Genomic DNA, 20,095 nt, shown 5'->3' with positions numbered 1-20,095 from the left:
CAAAGCGGATCATTTGATTTAGATCGGGATTTCAGAGCGGGTTTGCAGATCATTTGATTTAGATCAGGATTTCAAAGCTGATTTGTGGATCATTTGATTTAGATCGGGATTTCAGAGCGGGTTTGCAGATCATTTAATTTAGGTCGGCATTTCTGAGTGGGTTCATGGGTCATTTGATTTAAATCGGGATTTCAGAGCAGGCTGCTTCAGATTTAGATCGGGATTTTGGACTGGGTTCATGAGTCATTTGATTTAGATTAGGATTTCGGAGCGGGTTCGCAAGTCATTTGATTCAGATTGAGATTTCAGAGCAGGTTGTTTCAGACCGAAACTTCGTAGCACAGATCACAAATTATTTGATTTAGATTGGGATTCCAGAGCAGGTTGCTTCAGATCGAAACTTCAGAGCGCGGATGTCTTGAGATTTTAGAGTGGGTTCGTGAGTCATTTGACTTAGATTGTGTATAATTGTCAGGGCCGCTGCTGGCCAAATGGGTGCCCTAAGCAGAAATTTACTTTTGTGCCCCCTCCCCCAAATATTACAGAAGTAAAAATAAAATAGGCTAATAAAAAAAAAAAAAAAAAAAAAAAAACAACTATAGGGGCCAAAATAGAACTTTATTCAAATAAAAGTAAATAGTAAATACATAAATAAATTGTATCATTTATAAATTACAATTGCAGCTCTACAGCAAAAAATACAAACTAAAATATTAAACAAGGAATTCGATCATCATGTAAGTGTAACAACTGCATTTACCAGGCCTTTGGTGACCTTTTCAGGCATTTCTATTAAAATTGTAACGTAAACTGTTAATTTTGTATTAGATTATATATTTTAACACTGTTATTTAATTACACTATATGGTCATTATTAATCAATAATCATAATTACCATAATTGTTTTAATATAATGCATTTTAAGTCATTTTGTTTACTTAGATATGCCTGTATTCATATTAAGAAAGATGCGTTAGTCGTGAAATTATTACCGACATTAAAACACATTATTAACGTCGACAGAATAATATAAAGTTTCACAGGATTATGAAAGTACCTGAAAGTGATGCACGGGCTTCATCTTGGGCTTTTTTTTTTCTTTCGTTTCTCGGCGCCGGACTGTTGATGTCTCTTTCCAGGACCAGGCATATAGTTCATCAATTATTATCATCATTTTTGGCCAAATAGGCAGCCGTAAACAGAGGTGAGGGCACGTCGCGGTGCAGATGCTGTGCGTCACCACGTGTGCTTACTAGCCTAGTCTGCGTTCACCGTAAAATGCAATATATACATTTATATTTTTATATTTTTGTTTATTTGTGTATGTATATTATTAATATTAATTTATTATTATAATATATAAAAACGATTTTTTTTTTTAGCAGCTGGGATGGTGCCCCCCGGGAGTTGGTGCCCTACGCAGACTGCGTACTCTGCGTATAGGGAGCGGCGGTACTGATAATTGTATTAGTATATTTTTATTTTTTATCTTTTTTAGTAATTGGAAATATAATATAATTTGAAAGATAGTCTATAATAAAGAACAAGACAAATCTTTTAAAAATCACATGTCAAGTTCTTGGAAAATTTACTTTTTGTATTCATGTTGGTCTGATGTGTGTAACAACATTATTTCAAGAAAAGTTAAAATTGATGGCAAAATGTGGTAAATTGCTAAATCTAACACCACAAAATACAGTACAAAAAAAAAGTGTATAAATCACTCATTTTTCTAAAGAAACATTGACCAACAGTGACACAGCAGGTAAAGTTACAGCAGGAGTGCATCTCCCCTGAATCCACTGAGTTTTAACATACCCCCTAAAGTGTGTGATGGATTTGGTGGGGGGTAATTGAGAATCAATGGGGGAAAGACACGTGAGAGTTATGTTCCGCTGTGATTGGTTAGTGCAATAAATTCACAATTCAATAAAATCTCTATTAACTACATAATGGCATGTATGGGAAGACTAATTTTAAAAAAGTAAACAAACAACTCACACTTAGACATAACCATTTTCTGTTATGTCAAAATAAGACTTAAAATGGCATGAAAACATGATCTGTGGGAGTTTTTAGTGAGTAAACAATCAAGTTTGTGAAATGGAGGGTACCTGCGGAGCTGGATGTTGGCTCTTGACTGGTGGAGGGCAGGCTGGCATCATCGGTCGGCTGTGCGGATTCCACCTCCGACTGGCCCTCTAGACATGCCTCACTACTCATCCTACACACAGAAAACACAATTACTACAACCCCACTAAAAAAAACCGAGCCGTTCTGAGGTGAACTATGAAACTCTGCCCACCCTTCACTCTCCGCTTCCCCCACAAAAACGTCATCTCCATCATCTCCTGGGACAGCTTCTCCTGGTGCAGTCAGACTGGCGGTGGACGTGCTGACCATTGGAACTGACTGAGAGGCTGTCTCAGACACATCAGAGGGGTGGCTCTCTGTGAATACAGTCACTGGCAAGACAAATGAAAGGAGGAGAGCGGTTAGATTTGCTTAAAAGATATCAACCAAACAAACTTGACATGATTTTCACCAGCTGCTCACCTGGTGCAGCCACTTGTAGAGGGGTGGTGGGAACACTCCTGCCTCCAGACTCTTCATCATGAGTGGGCAGGAAGAGAGGACTTTCATACATGCCCAACCCTGACGAATGACAGGAAGAATGTCAGGTACTATTCTAAGTTCACAGTAATTCTAATATTTACTAGAATTACAAATGATTCAATTTGAATGTGAAACTAAATACTTTGCTTGCCAAATTTTTGATGAATAAATTACAAGTCATTTCACTTAAATCAAAAAACTATATAGACTAGTGTAACTACTGTATTTACAGTGACTACTTTTAGTAAATATTAAGCCACAAAAATACTATTTAAATAGGAATGCTGTATGTTCTGCTTGTGGCTAATGAAATTAAACTGTCTCTTGAACTGAGTCTCAAGAGCATTTTACCATTTTTTTTTTTTAGAAAAACTATCGTTATATCATACACAAACAGAAACTTAAAGGTCTTCAAAGCAACCTGTCAAAATAAATATTCAGTTTAACTTGAAGAAACCGTGACAGAAATAAATTTAATGCAATGATATTACTATTCCTACTAAAATGTTTTTTTTTTAAACATCAAGTTTACCAGAATTTTCTTTTACCAGAATTTCAGAAAAATGTAAATACACTAGTTATTAATAACAATAATAATAATAATAATAATAATACAATAATAATAAATTATTTTTATTATATCAATTATTTAGATTGCTTTTGATTGTAAAAAATGGAAAAATTAGTGTTAAAAATAAAACTGAATTTGAGAAAATAAAACAGGTTTTATAAGGCCTTAAAATGTTCTTTGTTAAATTTATAATACATTGCTGTTAATTTGTGTACATTTCAATTAATTAATTAGACATGCTTTTGGATTAACATTTTTTACTTAGCCATTAAAACCATCTAGAAAAATTAAAACAAAAAAAAATACAGAAAAATTTAAATGGAAAATAAAAAAATAAAACAGAATGTTGGTTATAATATTGTTAGACAATAATTAAGATTTTAATTAATTATAATAATAGTAAATATTTATTTGTACATGATCATTTCCCCCACTTCCCCCTTTTTAACAATGATCTAACCCTCACTTAACTTCTTTAAAAATATTAATTTAATAACAGTCATATGTATTAAAAAAAATAAAAAAGACATTAGTACATGGACAGTCATTTAATTTTCTTCATGATTCATTTTAGTTTTTCCTGTTTTAATTTAGACCCCATTTTGGGAATTTTGAACCCATCAAATGCATCACAGTTTCCATAAAGATATTATGAATGAAAACTTGTTTTCAACATGGATAAGACATTGTTGTTTCTTGAGCAGCAAATCAGCATATTAGAACAATTTCCGAAGGATCATGCGACACTGAAGACTGGAGTTTCCAGGTTTGCCGTCACAGGAATCAATTACTTTCTAAAATATTGTACAATTTAAAATAAAAACATTTTCTAAAACTATTTTAATAACGGTTCACAATATTACTGTTTATACTGTATTTTTGATCAAATAAATGCAGCCTTGGTGCTTGGAGACTTCTTTCAAAAACGTTGAACCACAAACATTTTAACGGTAGCGTATTACAAAGTCAAAATTATATAATACTGAATACTGTAAAAATATTGTTCCGTGTTACCACAGAAACTAAAGCATGAATCCATGGACATGAATGGCTTAAAAACACAAACTCTAGGTTGCCATCACATAATCATCAAGGTCATTCGGAAACAATGTGAAAGCAGCGCAGTGTCATGTTTGTACTCACCTCCATGTGTGGCCAGATGGCTCAAGTCAGAATGAGAGGAGCTGGCCTGGGGCATCATATCCTCAGGAGGGCCGAAACGGAAGCGAGGTACTCCGGCCACCTGAGGGGAACTGAGATGGAGGAATGCATCATTTACCCAGGAGTTTAATGATGTATCCCTTCATGCTATAAAAAAAAAAGTAAAAGCTGCTGTGACTTACTGAATGGCCTCCGCAAAGCCATCTGTGCGGTGTGGCACCACAAGGGTGGGAGTGCTAGGAACCATTCTGTCATCATCATCAAAAAAGTGTTGCTGAAGGAACCAAAATACTGTGTCAGAAATGATGAAGCACTAAAAATGCAAGATGTTTATATTGGATACACACACAAAGGTCGCTCACCATGCTTCCAATTCCAGGAGTGAGCTGGGGTGCACGACTCATTGAGGGCCGTCTGCTCTGTCCTGACTGCCTCTGTACAGAAAAGTCGAGTCACCAAAATTATGTAATACAGCAATGAAATATTGGATTTATGTAGTGACGAAGAAACAAATCAGAACTCCTAAAGGACATGGTCTATCTACCTGCATGATGGGGGGACCGAGCTCAGGGACAGGGTGGATGTTGAGGCGTGGAGGTGGGGTGTGATGTGGTCTTCGGGGAGATTGGGGAAGACGTGGGCCCAGAGAAGAGGAGGTGGTGGTGGTGATGGTGGTGGTGCTGGGAACTGGCTGGTGCTCTCTCACAGGCTCAGCAGGGAAGCACTCCAGGGTGCTGACACTAGCTTCTGTGAACACACAAGAACGTTTTCAGATTCAATATTCATGCCACTAGTTCCTAAGGGTGCCATTTTGCACATTTTCATAGTCTAGACTTCATGGTGTACCCCTTTTTCCATGATGGTCTAGCTGGACTGAACAGGGAAACTGGGTTAAAAGTATAGACTACCTTTCAAACATTTGGGTCAATAAGTTTTTTTTTTTAAGAAACTGTTATATTTAGTGAAGATACATTAAACTGATTAAAAGTGTCAATAGATAAATGTATAAATGTGATTAATAACTTGAGCTTGTAGACAAATTTTAGGTTAGCTTGAGAAAGCCTAGGCAGAAATTTTGAACAGCTTTAAGTCTGAAGGTTTTAAAGGAGTTCACTTCCAGAACAAAAATTTACAGGTAATGTACTCTCACCCTTGTCATCCAAGATGTTCATGTCTTTCTTTCTTCAGTCGTAAAGAAATTAGGTTTTTTGATGAAAACACTTCAGGATTTCTCTCTATATAATGGACTTCCATGGTGTCTCCGAGGTTGAACTTCCAAAATGCAGTTTAAATGCAGTTTCAAAGGGCTCTAAACGATCTCAGCCGAGAAAGAAGGGTCTTATCTAGCGAAACGATCAGTTATTTTCTATAATACATTACAATTTATATACTTTTTGACCTCAAACGCTCGTCTTGTGTAACTCTGCGTTAAATCTGTGTATTCTGATTCAATACAGTTAGGGTAGGTCAAAAAAACTCCCATCTCAGTTTCTCCTCCAACTACAAAATCATTTTACATCGCTGCAGAAAGACCGATCCTGTGTTTATATAGTGAACATGCAAAGATGATCAATCGCCCTTTACAAAAAAGGTAAAATAGCGATGCAGGACAATTTTGACGGAGAAGATAATTAGATGGGTTTTTCGACTTACCCTACACAGCTCACGCAGAGTTAGACAAGATGTGCATTTGAGGTTAAAAAGAATATAAACTGAACTATTTTTTTATTTTTATTTTTTTTAGAAAATAACCGATCATTTCGTTAGATAAGACCCTTTTTCCTTGGCTGGGATCGAACCCTTTGAAACTGCTTTTGAACTGCATTTTGGAAGTTCAAACTCTGGGGCACCATAGAAGTCCATTATATGGAGAGGAATCCTGAAATGTTTGCCTCAAAAAAAGAAAAAAACTAATTTCTTCACGACTGAAGAAAGAAAGACACGAACCATCTTGGATGAGTAGATTATCTGAAAATGTTTTGTTCTGGAAGTGAACTACTCCTTTAAGTTTAAAATCATCTTTAAAAAAATAAGGTAAAAACACACAGCTAAAACCAGCTCATTTAACAAAAACTAGGGCTGCCTCCCAATAGTCGACTAACCGTTGGTCGATGAGAAGAGGCTTGATCAACCAAAATTTTAGTCACTTTGTAACTTCGCCTGTGAATTTTATTTTCTGTTACTAAGATCTGCAATGACAGATCATTAACAGCTTATCTTATTAATACAGTATATCGGGCAGGACATCCAAACGCTTGCCTATCATTCATCGACCTCAACTTATGGCTTATCATCTGAAATATGTTAGTAGCAGTAACTTTACATTGCCACTCAATCTAATGTTAACCTAGAAAAATGTGCGCTATTGTGCGGAGTGTGGAAGCTGAACAGCAGTGCCCTTACTGCATGATAGATGGAACACATCTTTCGAATCTCTAAAGACTCTGTTCATTTGTGTGCACTCACAGTAACAACAAAACATTGCACTTTTGTAAAATGAAAGCAAACTAGAGGGGATTTCTCCTGTCTTGGTCTCTTTGAACTTGAACGTAAAACTGTGTATACTTGCCTTACAGACATGAAAAATACTTCTATAGAGTGCAAAAAGTCTACTTTCAAATGAACCAATTCAAATGGAAAACAAATATTCTCAGATTATGTATTCTTCTTATAAATAGTCAACTAATCGCTTACAATGAACGACTACTGGTCAAACAGAAAAATCTTTAGTCAAGGGCAGTCCTAGCCAAAACAGCTATTTAACAAAAAAAAAAAAAAAAAAAAAAACAGCTACAAACTAGCTTAAATGGAACGTTTTTTTGAGCAGCAAATCAGCATATTAGAATGATTTCTGAAGATTTTCTTCATGTGCATTGTGTGTGTTTTTGTACCACTGCTCTGAGAGTCTGCTTGCTTCTGGATTGAATCAGATGCTTCTTGACTCTCTTCATTGTCAATGCCTGGATCAGCTGCCCCATCGCCCTGCCAACACAACAAAAATCTCATCAAAACTACCAAAAAAAGGTAAACTCAGTCAAAATATCACAATCAGTTCACAGAAACTCAAATCTTAAAAGCAACCCTGGGTATTAAGACTTGTATGACTTAATATAACGTAAATAATGTCTTTGAACCGATCTACTAAAAGAGCTTAGAGGTGAAGATGGATAAGCATAGGCTTAAACCATATGCCATACCAGTGTTTTTTTTTCTAAAGGCCCCCAGATATCGTGTGTACTCAGCACTGAGAAGCTCCTTCAGTGGCTACGGCATGTTTACATCCTGCATCTAGTGTTTCTTGTCTGTGCCATTTGTAAGCTCTTTCGGTAGCTGTGGCCTACTAAAAGCCTCAAAGGCATCAGGGCTAAAGTGAAGAGAATGAAGATGCAGGTCTTTAAGAAGTTTTATTCATCCACAGGCATCTTCCCATCATTTTCTTCTCCTATCCCTAGAAATGCAGTGAAGACTAACATCGCTTCTCTTGTTGCAATGTGGCATCGTTTCAGTATTTTACTTTACGTTGTGTATTTAGAGTTGCGTTGTGGCAAAAATAGCAACAGATAGCACCAGTAGCTCACCGAGTGCAATCGTTTCACGTCATCGATAATGGCACCCCCCATTCTGCCCTCCAAAGGCAAAGCGCAGTAACTACACATTTGGTCAAAATTGAGTTAAGGCTTAAAATTGACTTCGTGACAACTATTTTGTCTTGTGGCAAAGTCTCCTGGTTCAAGTTTGTCCCAGAGAAATAAGAGTGTTTCAGAGAAACAAGAGTGTCAACATGTTTGACTAGCTAGCGTAAAAACTTTAAAGGCATTTTTCTCAGTTTCAGTGTTGGCGCAGTTACTGCACTTTGCCTTTGGAGGGCAGAATAGTCCATAATATGTACAAAACAAGGTTTTTATTAAATAAATCTTTCATTGGTTACATGTAGTGTTAATTTCGTCACCTATTTTTAATTTAGTCTTAGTCTTGTGCCAAATGTCCTTGTTAGTTTTAGTCATATTTAGTCATTCACATATCTTTTTTTGTTAGTCAAGTTTTAGTCGACTAAAAGTCTCGTCATTTTAGTCTAGTTTTAGTCAAAAGAAAACTCAAGGTATCTTAGTCAAGTTTTAGTCGACTAAAAGTCTTTTAATTTTAGTCTAGTTTTAGTCAAAAAAGAACAATATATTTTAGTCTAGGTTTAGTCAAAAAATTGTAGTCTTTTTTTTTTTAAATAACATTATTACTGAGATTATTACTGATACACATTTCAGTAAAAAAAAAAAGTCTTTCACATATCTCAAACATTGGTTAAATGTCATAATTACCTGACAAAATACACTTGTTGAATGATTTTTGTTGAATGCAAATGTTAAACGTGTCTGGTTTTCAAGTTCTGATTTAGGAGACACATTCACAAATGATTAACCCTTTCAGTGGTGAGTTTAAAATATTCTAGCGGACCCCTGAGAGTGAGTTTTTTTTTAAGCGACGTTATTTTAGAACGTTCGCCCTTATTGTTTCCATGGCGACGCATCAAACTTGTCACGTGACAACACAGACACAATAACACTGTATGACAGATAGATCGCTTTTATTTCATTTTTCCTTTTTTATCCAGAATACTCACACACTTGCTTACCATGCCATGAACTATCTAATATTCCGATTCACAAATATGTGTGAATTAGTATGTTTCGTCGTTTAAAACCCTATATAAATGATCTGGATCGTAATCTGTAATGTGAGATGGGCGCGGCCATGTTTGTTCGCACTGCCGTTCAGAGAGTCCTGTCAGCCGGATTTACAGCACATATAGACCTTTTTCCTGAGTAAACGATGAGCGCCGCCATTACGAATTCTAACGTCAGATTGAATGCTTTTCTGTTCCGGTTTCCATAGGAACCCATTCAAATAGCGTCCATCTGTTTTTAATGTAGCTACCTTCCGCTGCTTCGTGTCATCTACACACTTATTAAAGTGAGGCACTGACAAATGACGGTCATTGCGACATTGCCAAGTGATGGCGCTATGGAGCCATGTGCTTTTTAAAAACATTTTAATAGGTTTAACATTAGTTTATTAGCTCGGAATATACCCTAATTTGACTAGAAACAATGGAGACCGGAAATGCAAAGCATTCTTTCAGTTAAGAGTCGGACTTACTTCCGTGTTCAGGGAAAAGGTCTATATATTCATCCGTTTCTCCCGAAATACATGCAAGTAAGTGGCTGGTGAACTAGAAGAGGAATAGAGTGAACTTTTTAGTTACTAAGCCTATATGTATGTGATATGAATAAAACACATCGGCAAATTGTATTTGAATAGATGGTTATTTGCTGCTTCCATAGACCTGTGTGTGTATTTTACAAACTCTAAATGTCTCCTTTTACTAGTACTTATGTGTATTTAAATGTCTGAAACCTTAAATAAGCGTTACGTGGTTAAAAACACTGCATAGTTGTGATTATATGACAAGCGCAGAGCTCGTCCGTCTCTGGCTCAGCGCCAGCCAGCGCGCCAAAGCGCAGTTTGAATATTTTAAAGCCGTGACAGCTGATGAAAAAGCAGAGACGATTGTAGACGAAAATGAAGAGAGATTTTATCTTAGTTTTTATTTTATGCAAAACATTTTCGTCTCGTCTTTTTTCGTCAACAATAATGCATGTTAATTTAGTCTTAGTCAGCGTTTTTGGACAGTGGTGCAGTCTTGTCATCGTCTCGTCTAAGTCATGAAAAAAAAGGTCGTTGACGAACATATTTCGTCTCGTCTCGTCTGACGAAATTAACACTAGTTACATGTTTCAGAAAGTGACATGTTTATGTTGTTTGTTATATTAAGCCATGCAAGTCTTAATACCTGGGATTCCCTTTAAGATACAAGTGTTTGCAGAGACCAAGCAAATCATGCATCTTTAAGAAGAGTGGCACAATGGAACAACTGGTTTTCTAGTAGCCAACTGGCTTTCATTACAACAGTAGCTTATGCTCCTGAATATTAGAAAAGTAGGGGTTCACCTCTGCCTCATCCTCTTCATAGGCCTCATTGGCATCTGCACTCCCACTGCCTTCATTACTCTCCTCTGCTGCTTCTGCCATCCCTCCATCACCATCTTCATCATCTTCATCTTCTGCATCATCATCTTCATACTGCAGAAAGAAGGGAGGTTAATACATGCTGCTAATTACATCATTTCTGCTTCTCATAAAAACAGACTGACCTGTCCAGGCTCTTCCTGCTCCTCCTCTTCCTCCTCAGTGTTGCTATCTGTCTCTATGATGATGACGTCATGTTTAAAGTCCTCGGATGAGTCCTGTCCACTGATCTGAGACTCGGAGGGTTGGGACTCGCTCACCTGATCCATAGGGACAGACTGAGACAAAGACTCTTCGTCTCCCTCTCCTAACACCGGAAACACTTCCTGTGAGAGATGAACAGACAGGATCAGTGCACTGGTTGTTCATTGTTGATGAATGGTTATGATTATACTGGTACTAAGGGATAAACTGCTGGTACCTCACTGGCATCAGGAGGCTGTTGGGCTTCTCCTGGAGCTTCACTCATAGCATCATTACTCTCCTCAGTGCCGGAAGTGTCCTGCAAAAAGAGTATTACGGGATGATGTATAATCAACAGTTTTTAACGGAAAAGTCTATAACCACAATGAGTGTTTCCTGCTCCTCAAGTACAGTATACAAACATACATAGTATTATTAGTAACTGGGTTTTCATCCAAAGTTGCGAATTTAACTTGTGTGCAAAATTGGAATATCGCATAAAATATTTGCGAATAAGCAACGCTTCTAAGTCAAAGAAGATGCGAGACTTCAAAATGTGTATAAAACAGGATGACGGAAACATGCTGTAATATGCTGATTTGCTATTTAATTATTATAAATTATTTAAAACAGCTGAGTAAATTTTTTTATTAATTTAAAGATCCACAGATCAGCATTTATCTGAATATTATATTATACCACTTTACCATTCAAAAGCTTAGAGCCAGTATAATTTTTTTTTAGGAAAGAAATGTATTTTATTTAGCAAGGATGCTTTAAATTAATCAAAAGTGAAGATAAAGACATTTGCAATGTTACAAAAGATTTCTATTTTAGATAAATGCTGTTCTTCTGAACTTTCCAATTATCAAAGAAACCTGAAAAAAAAAAATTATGCTCAGCCGTTTTTAAAAATATATTTTTTTAAAGTTAATGTTATTGCAACATTAATTGCTTTATTAAAAAAAATCTGAAATTATTTTAAATTGAACATTTTATATGCAAAATCACTATGATGCAAAATAAAAAAAAACTCTTTATTTGAATATATAATTTAATGAAGTTAAGAACAGAGTCTGAAAATGAGAGAATTACCAGCATAATTGCTTTAAAACCTACAAATATGGAAAGTTTTCGAAAAAGTGAATAATTTAGTTGCATAAACTTTCACTTATGATGAAAAAAACATTGATTTTTTAATATGGAAAATATTTATGAAGGTTAATCAATGACAGAAGAGTGAAACTCTTTATGTTTATCAGATTTAGAGTATTTGGTTTTTGATCCTTTACTCAAACTGTAGTTTATTTGAAAACTGTATTTTATGTACCTCTTCACAGTCAAAACAGACCCAAATGGAGCAGGCAGATTTTTAATAATCTTTTCACAAACTAGAAAGTTGCCATTACACTGCTCACCTCCAGGCCAATTCTTCTAATGATGCGGAGCTTCTTAGTGATAGGTGGGAGTGTGGAGTCATCCTGTGTGGTGTCGGTCACCTCCGTGGAGCTCTCCTGCTCTTCCTCTCGCACTCGCTTAGACACAGATGAGCCTGCTGTTGCTGACACTGACAGAAGAATGACATGTTAATCAGAAACCTCATATTAACAAAGGGAGTGTTGGGGAGGGAGAGATATGGGTCAGTAAGTTAGGATAGTGTAAAAAAAAAATAAAAAAAAAAATAATAATAGTAAAAATGTTAATACATATCAAATCTCACATTGCTCTCTTTATAATATCACAGTTATCATTTTTATCTCAAAATATAAATGGTTCTTTTATTATCTATTTGGCTAGTTAACATCATTTCTGACCTAGGCCAAAAAGCAATGTATGAATGCCAATTTGTTCCCATGTTGACTCAATGGTTCTTTATACCTGTGCCAAAGACTGCAGTGGAAGTGGACGGCCTCTCCATCTGTGAGCTATGTGCTGCCTCCATAATGGTTGTTGCTGGCTCCTGACTGGTTTGCTGCTGAGTGGGCTGGACAAAGGCTGTGGCTTGGCTCTGCTGCAGGCTGAGGATTGGTTGTGTAGTCTGTATGTTAGGGCTGGTGGAGCGCACTGAGCCGCTGGTGCTGCCAAAGACAGTCACATGCTCCATTGGACCCTCTGTGGACTGGAGGGCTGATGGAACAAAAAACAATGACAATTTACTGACAACTTATGCACTTATATAGCTTCTATCAGATGTCAAAGCCTGAACTCCACTCATACCTTCCTGTGTTTCCACCTGTGTGGTGGGCATGACTGTGGCTGTGGGAGTAGGTGTGGTTACAGGAGCGGGTGTTATCATTGGGCGGATGCTTGCCCTAGGAGTGGACTTGCTCCCTGCGATTGGTGAAGGCTTGCTGGGGGTGGCAGCAACTTGTGTGGGCTTGATGTTAGCGGTGGGTGGCTCGGATGTACTGGCACTGTTAACAGATGGAATATAAAGAGACAATATTTAACACAGCTAGAATAAAAGATGCATGGAAATGGAAAATCGCTTACTTCCGCAGTGCAAAATTAGGTGAATATGAACCCTTACCTTCCTCTGTCAGCAGCAGGTGTGGGTTTAAGAGTGATCTGGCGAGTATCTGATGACCTCTGGGCCTCTTGAACCTAGAAAAGATACCAAGTACTTTGATAAATATTGAGGACAATTACTTAAATTTTGATTTCTTGATTTAATTCAGTACATAAAGCCCAGGAAGTCTCTGATCAGATATATAAAACCCTTAAATGCTAATAAAGATACATAATATTCATACATAACACATAGTATTTCTACATACAGTTGAGGTCAAAAGTTGACATACACTTTGCAGAATCTGCCCTGTTTTCCTATTTCAGTTATAATTACGTCACCACATAGTATAACGCTGCGTGTTTTAGGGAATTTTAGTGGACCTCTAAGAGCCAGGGGTGTAAACTTTTGAACAATGAAGGGTGTGTACATTTTTCTTATTTTGCCAAAATAAAATTCATTTAGTACTGCCCTTTAGAAGTTACAGAAGATACTTACAAAGTAAGTTAAATTTACCTTGATCTTCAATTTCAAAAAGTATGAATATACTTTTGACCTCAACTGTTATTGGCCAGAGTACAAATGGGCTCATTTGTGGTGCTGTACCTTGCTCTGGCCAGGCTCCTGAGCTTCATCTTTCTGATCTCCATGTCTCTCCTGTTGCTCACGGAGTTCCCTCAGCTCTCTCTCCTGTCGACTCAACCGGCCTTCATACTGGGACTTGAGCGCATTCATCCTCACCTCCAGCTCCTCTCTCTGCTGCTTCAGCTCTTCATTCTCTTTCGCCAGCTGCTCCTTTGCACCTAAAACACATTCGATGTAGGAATGTAAAGATGCAAGACAACTGGATGTAGGACGTACCTAAAGGCCAACAGCCTTAAAACCATGATTTGATACTTGCTAGGAAGCAGTATTTGCCATTAGAGTAGCTCATTCCTAAATGAAAAATTTCCTGATAATTTATTCACCCCCATGTCATCCAATATGTTCATGTCCGTCTTTCTTCAGTCAAAAAAGCAATTAAGGTTAAGGAATATATTCCAGAGTTGAAGGTTCAAATTGCAGTTTCAATGCAGCTTCAAAGGGCTCTACATGATCCCAGCCAAGAAATAAGGGCCTTATCTAGCGAAACAATTAGTAAATTTATTTTAAAAAAACAACATTTATATACTTTTTAACCACAAATGCTGGTCTTGCACTAGCTCTGTGATGGATATCTACGACTTCTCGCATTACGTAATCATGATGGAAAGGTCTCGCATGGTTCATCTACTGCCTACTACTTTTCAAAAAGTTAGGGTAGGGCAAAAACATCGTCTTATTTTCTCCTCCAACTTCAAAATCGTCCAACATTGTTGTTTTGCCTTTTTAGCATTTAAAGGATTAGTTCACTTTCATAATAACAATGAACAGATAATGTACTCACCCTCTTGTCATTCAAGACGTGCATGTCTTTCTTTCTTCAGTCATAAAGAAATTATGTTTTTTGAAGAAAACATTTCAGGATTTCTCATCATATAATCATATATACAGGTCCTTCTAAAAAAATTAGCATATTGTGATAAAGTTCATTATTTTCTGTTATGTACTGATAAACATTAGACTTTCATATATTTTACATTCATTACACACAACTGAAGCAGTTCAAGCCTTTTATTGTTTTAATATTGATGATTTTGGCATACAGCTCATGAAAACCCAAAATTCCTATCTCAAAAAATTAGCATATCATGAAAAGGTTCTCTAAACGTGCCATTAACCTAATCATCTGAATCAACTAATTAACTCTAAACACCTGCAAAAGATTCCTGAGGCTTTTAAAAACTCCCAGTCTGGTTCATTACTCAAAACCGCAATCATGGGTAAGACTGCCGACCTGACTGCTGTCCAGAAGGCCATCATTGACACCCTCAAGCAAGAGGGTCAGACACAGAAAGAAATTTCTGAACTAATAGGCTGTTCCCAGAGTGCTGTATCAAGGCACCTCAGTGGGAAGTCTGTGGGAAGGAAAAAGTGTGGCAGAAAACGCTGCACAACGAGAAGAGGTGACCGGACCCTGAGGAAGATTGTGGAGAAGGACCGATTCCAGACCTTGGGGGACCTGCGGAAGCAGTGGACTGAGTCTGGAGTAGAAACATCTAGAGCCACCGTGTACAGGCGCCAGGTCAAGCCACTTTTGAACCAGAAACAGCGGCAGAAGCGCCTGACCTGGGCTACAGAGAAGCAGCACTGGACTGTTGCTCAGTGGTCCAAAGTACTTTTTTCGGAAGCAAATTTTGCATGTCATTCGGAAATCAAGGTGCCAGAGTCTGGAGGAAGACTGGGGAGAGGGAAATGCCAAAATGCCTGAAGTCCAGTGTCAAGTACCCACAGTCAGTGATGGTCTGGGGTGCCATGTCAGCTGCTGGTGTTGGACCACTGTGTTTTATCAAGGGCAGGGTCAATGCAGCTAGCTATAAGGAGATTTTGGAGCACTTCATGCTTCCATCTGCTGAAAAGCTTTATGATGAAGATTTAATTTTTCAGCACGACCTGGCACCTGCTCACAGTGCCAAAACCACTGGTAAATGGTTTACTGACCATGGTATTACTGTGCTCAATTGGCCTGCCAACTCTCCTGACCTGAACCCCATAGAGAATCTGTGGGATATTGTGAAGAGAAAGTTGAGAGACGCAAGACCCAACACTCTGGATGAGCTTAAGGCCGCTATCGAAGCATCCTGGGCCTCCATTAACACCTCAGCAGTGCCACAGGTTGATTGCCTCCATGCCACGCCGCATTGAAGCAGTCATTTCTGCAAAAGGATTCCCGACCAAGTATTGAGTGCATAACTGAACATAATTATTTGAAGGTTGACTTTTTTTGTATTAAAAACACTTTTCTTTTTTTGGTCGGATGAAATATGCTATTTTTTTTTTTTAGATAGGAATTTTGGGTTTTCATGAGCTGTATGCCAAAATCATCAATATTAAAACTATAAAAGGCTTGAACTACTTCAGTTGTGTGTAATGAATCTAAAATATATGAAAGTCTAATGTTTATCAGTACATTACAGAAAATAATGAACTATCACAATATGCTAATTTTTTGAAAAGGACCTGTATAATCCTGAAATGTTTTCCTCAAAAAACTATTTCTTTACAACTGAGGAAAGAAAGACATGAACATCTTGGATGACAAGGGGGTGAGTACATTATCTGTAAATTGTTGTTATTAAAGTGAACTAATCCTTGACGGTTGAAAAGTACATAATTTTTTTCCCCAGAAAATGACGGATCGTTTCACTAAATAAGGCCCTTATTCTTTGCCTGGGATTGTGTAGAGGCCTTTAATCTGCATTGAAACTGCAATTTGGACCTTCAACCGGTTGGCCATCATTGAAGTCCACTATACAGAATATCCTGAAATGCTTTCCTCAAAAACCTTACTTTCTTCACAACTGAAGAATGAATGAAATGGAAAATCTTTGGATGACATAAAGGGAATAAATTATAAAGAAATGTTTATTCTGTAATTCAGATACATACTGCTGAAGAAATGGATCTGTTAGTTCAAATGCAAAAAAATGTATTTGGCTCAAATCTTTAACAAGTAAATAAATAATAGTCAAGATTTGTTGAATGGACTAAACTGCTTTGGACCTTAGGAGTATCAGCAGAATTAATATGCTTGTCACATGTTCTGGTTTACTAACTGTTGATCTGGTTGATCTTCTGCTTGGCACCCATGAAGGCTTTCTTAGTCTTCTCCTCTTTATCAGCGATCTGCTGTCGGAGCTGCTCCTCCAGGTTACTCTTCTCCTGTAGCTCTGCTCTCAGTCGGGTGAGCTCCGGCTGCACCTGTCCCAGCTGCTCCTGCAGGCTCTTCACCTCGGCTTCACGCTCCTGCACCGTCTGCACACACAAACATCACCACATGAGTTTTGAATGCACTGCTGACAGTCTCATTGAATTTGTTTACTTCATCGCTTTTATGAAGTCAAAAAACACTTCAGGGACCAGAAAAAAAACTCCTCTTCAAACTCTTTTCCAAAAAAGCGCAACAAAACTTTCATCTCACTCCATCAAACTAACTTCACACTTCACTGTCTCAAAGTTTAATGAACAAATAACACTCCGTTATTCTTCCACTTCCTGGATGAAACATTTTTATTAGCGTTATATAACGCGAGCCATACCAGAGAAGCCCACAATGGCAATGTTTGTGTGCAGTGTACTTTTACAGCACAAAACCGGACATCCCACTGCTCTGAAGGATTATACAACTGTGGCTCTGTAAAAGCAATTAATGTGAGGAAGCATTAATTGTTTGAGTAGTATGCTGAAGGTTTCATTCCAACACATGCGTAATAGATTAACAAAAATGTAAGATTTAATTTAGTCTTCACATATAAACAATAATCAACATACATAGAGCACATCAAATATGGCCAGCAGAAGCTCAAACCAATGAGGTTTGTTATTGTGTCCCACACGCATGTTTAAAACAAAAAAGGTTTGTTCTTGGTTGATCTTACAGGTTTGAAAAATGCTCACTTGTGTTTATGTACTTGTACAGCAAGAATGAACAGCAATTTCTGCTTGGTCAAAATAGAAGGCTTTGATTTTTAGCCTCTCTAGGCATCACTGCAAGAAAGAATCACCTCACATAAAATTGTCCGACCCAGGGTTCGTACTTTCAAGGACTTTTCAAGCACTACTTTTTTGATTTTCTTAAAGTCTTGATCTGAATAATGATTCAAAAAACATCATTTCAGATCAGAACTCCGATCTATATCAAATGATTTGTAATACGAGTTCCAAAGTCCTGATTTGAATCAAATGATTCATGATAGGCAAAGTTTCAATCTAAAAATAATTCACGAAATGCAGCTTGAGGTTCTGGCCTAAAACAATTGATTCATTATACGCAAAGTTCTGATCAAGTCAAATGAATCTTGAACCCACTCCGAAGTCCTGATCTAAATCAAATGATTTGCGATACGAGATTTGAAGCCCAATCAGAATAAAATAATTTGCGATATGCGATTCAATTGGAGTGCTTCAAAATGAAACATGTTGCGAAGCAATGGTTTTTAAGTTTTTAAAATCATTTAAACTCATCAAGTGATGCTGAAATTCGAAAATGAATGGCTCTTTTAAATTGATCTGTTTCTTGCTTGTGAACCGCTTGAAAAGAAAAGAAGTCAGGAGTTTGAATCAATCGGAATGGTTCCAACTTAAACAACTCACTTAATTGATTTCATCTGTTCCTCTTTTTGCGTCTTCAGCCATGTTTACACTACTCTGTCAGTACTACTACTGGTTAAGCTCGCTAGTTTTATGACATTAACTGAAATTAATTGCGTGAATTTTTGCACGAAAAGATATGTGCTTATTAAAAAAAATTTAACACTTATTTCATAGATACATTATCTTTCAATAATACAAGCACTTTTTAAGCACCTCTTCAGGAATATTGCTATTTTCAAGGGTTTTTCAGACCTTATTCCAATTTCAAAATGTCAAATTCAAGTACTTCAAGCACTTTAAGCACGTTGTACGAATCCAGTGTAGACTTGTTTGTCAGAGCAGCACACTAAACCAATGAGGTGTTCAAGATGCAACTTCTAATTACTGGAGTGCCTCAGGGCTCTGTTCTTAGTCCACTTTTCTGCTTGGTCTACATGGCATCACTAGGTGCCATCATTCAAAAACATTGCTTTTCATATCACTGCTATGCTGATGACACTCAACTCTACCTCTCATTCCATCCTGATGATCCGACGATAGCTGCTCGCATCTCAGCTTGTCTAACAGACATTTCTTGCTGGATGAAGGATCATCACCTTCAACTAAACCTTGCCAAGACAGAACTGTTTGTGTTTCAAACAAACCCATCATTTCATCACAATTTTACCATTCAGTTGGGCACATTAACCATAACTCCTTCAAAAACAGCCAGAAACCTTGGAGTTGTGATTGATGATCAGCTGACTTTCTCAGACAACATTGCTAAAACTGGCCGGTCCTGTAGATTTGCTTTATTCAACATCGAGAAAACCAGGACCTTCTTTTCAGAACATGCTTCACAACTCCTTGTTCAAACTCTTATTCTGTCCAGGATGGACTATTGCAATGCTCTCTTGGCAGGTCTTCCAGCCAGTTCTATCAAACCTTTACAATTGATCCAGAACGTGGCTGCAAGATTAATTTTCAACAAGCCAAAAAGAACGCACATCACACCTCTCTTCATCAGTTTGCACCACTTGCACTCCTTTACCCAAATTCATTACTTCAGACTTATGTGCCCTCTAGAAGCTTAAGTTTTGCAAGTGAATGGTGCATTATTGTGCCATCCCAAAGAGGCACAAAAATCACTTTCATGGACTTTTACCTTAAATGTTCCCTCTTGGTGGAATGACCTAGCCAATGCAATCAGAGCAGTTTACATACCATTGCTCTTTTGTTGATTTTAATTGCTTCCATTGTCCTCATTTTTAAGTCGCTTTGGATAAAAGCATAAGTACCTTCTGTATGCTGTCCAGCTGAGTTTCCAATTCTGAGGTTCTGTTTTGTGTCTGGCTCAGTGAGCTCTTTAGGTTTTGAATCTCTTGCACTGAGGCCTGACGGTCTTCCTGCTCCTGTGCTGGCTTAGAAGCAGCCTCTGCCACCATCTGTCAGACAGATGTGAGTCAGATTAACCAATGAAAAAGTTAACTGGTAAAAAATGAAACAAGGAGAATAACCACATGTTTCTGGTGTACCTTATCATGCTGTTCTTTGAGCTCTTCATACTGGGTTTTGTAGCGACGGCCGATCTTCTTGACTTGTGTTATGGTTTTGAGTTTCTCCTGGATGTCCACAGTCTTTGCTTCCAGCTCCTTCTTCAGATTGTCCTTTTCAGTTGTGACCTTCCCAAGGCTTTCCTGCAGGTTCTGCACCTGGCTCTGAGCTGTGGTGATTGAAGCTTGGCTCCTGTTTATTAGGAAGAG

General features: G+C 37.5%; 1 protein-coding gene across 1 annotated transcript in view; it reads right to left on the bottom strand.

Annotated features, from left to right (window-relative positions):
* tpra (translocated promoter region a, nuclear basket protein) overlaps positions 1 to 20,095 on the bottom strand; it is a 41,165-nt gene that overhangs the window by 2,904 nt on the left and 18,166 nt on the right. The window contains exons 30-48 of the mRNA XM_073848085.1: positions 19,868 to 20,078; positions 19,631 to 19,777; positions 16,817 to 17,015; positions 13,728 to 13,924; positions 13,143 to 13,216; positions 12,830 to 13,026; positions 12,491 to 12,739; positions 12,031 to 12,179; positions 10,851 to 10,931; positions 10,555 to 10,755; positions 10,352 to 10,483; positions 7,240 to 7,330; positions 4,893 to 5,095; positions 4,711 to 4,782; positions 4,531 to 4,622; positions 4,331 to 4,440; positions 2,557 to 2,655; positions 2,306 to 2,465; positions 2,115 to 2,224 (exon numbers count right to left, since the gene is read on the bottom strand). Coding sequence (XP_073704186.1) covers positions 2,115 to 2,224; positions 2,306 to 2,465; positions 2,557 to 2,655; positions 4,331 to 4,440; positions 4,531 to 4,622; positions 4,711 to 4,782; positions 4,893 to 5,095; positions 7,240 to 7,330; positions 10,352 to 10,483; positions 10,555 to 10,755; positions 10,851 to 10,931; positions 12,031 to 12,179; positions 12,491 to 12,739; positions 12,830 to 13,026; positions 13,143 to 13,216; positions 13,728 to 13,924; positions 16,817 to 17,015; positions 19,631 to 19,777; positions 19,868 to 20,078 — 2,774 coding nt within the window. The remainder of the gene's footprint in view (positions 1 to 2,114; positions 2,225 to 2,305; positions 2,466 to 2,556; positions 2,656 to 4,330; positions 4,441 to 4,530; positions 4,623 to 4,710; positions 4,783 to 4,892; positions 5,096 to 7,239; positions 7,331 to 10,351; positions 10,484 to 10,554; positions 10,756 to 10,850; positions 10,932 to 12,030; positions 12,180 to 12,490; positions 12,740 to 12,829; positions 13,027 to 13,142; positions 13,217 to 13,727; positions 13,925 to 16,816; positions 17,016 to 19,630; positions 19,778 to 19,867; positions 20,079 to 20,095) is intronic.

Source organism: Garra rufa, chromosome 10 (genome assembly GCF_049309525.1).
Source record: "Garra rufa chromosome 10, GarRuf1.0, whole genome shotgun sequence".
Taxonomy (NCBI): Eukaryota; Metazoa; Chordata; class Actinopteri; order Cypriniformes; family Cyprinidae; genus Garra; species Garra rufa.
The sequence above is the reverse complement of the archived record's forward strand: the minus strand, read 5'-3'. Positions and strand labels throughout refer to the sequence as shown.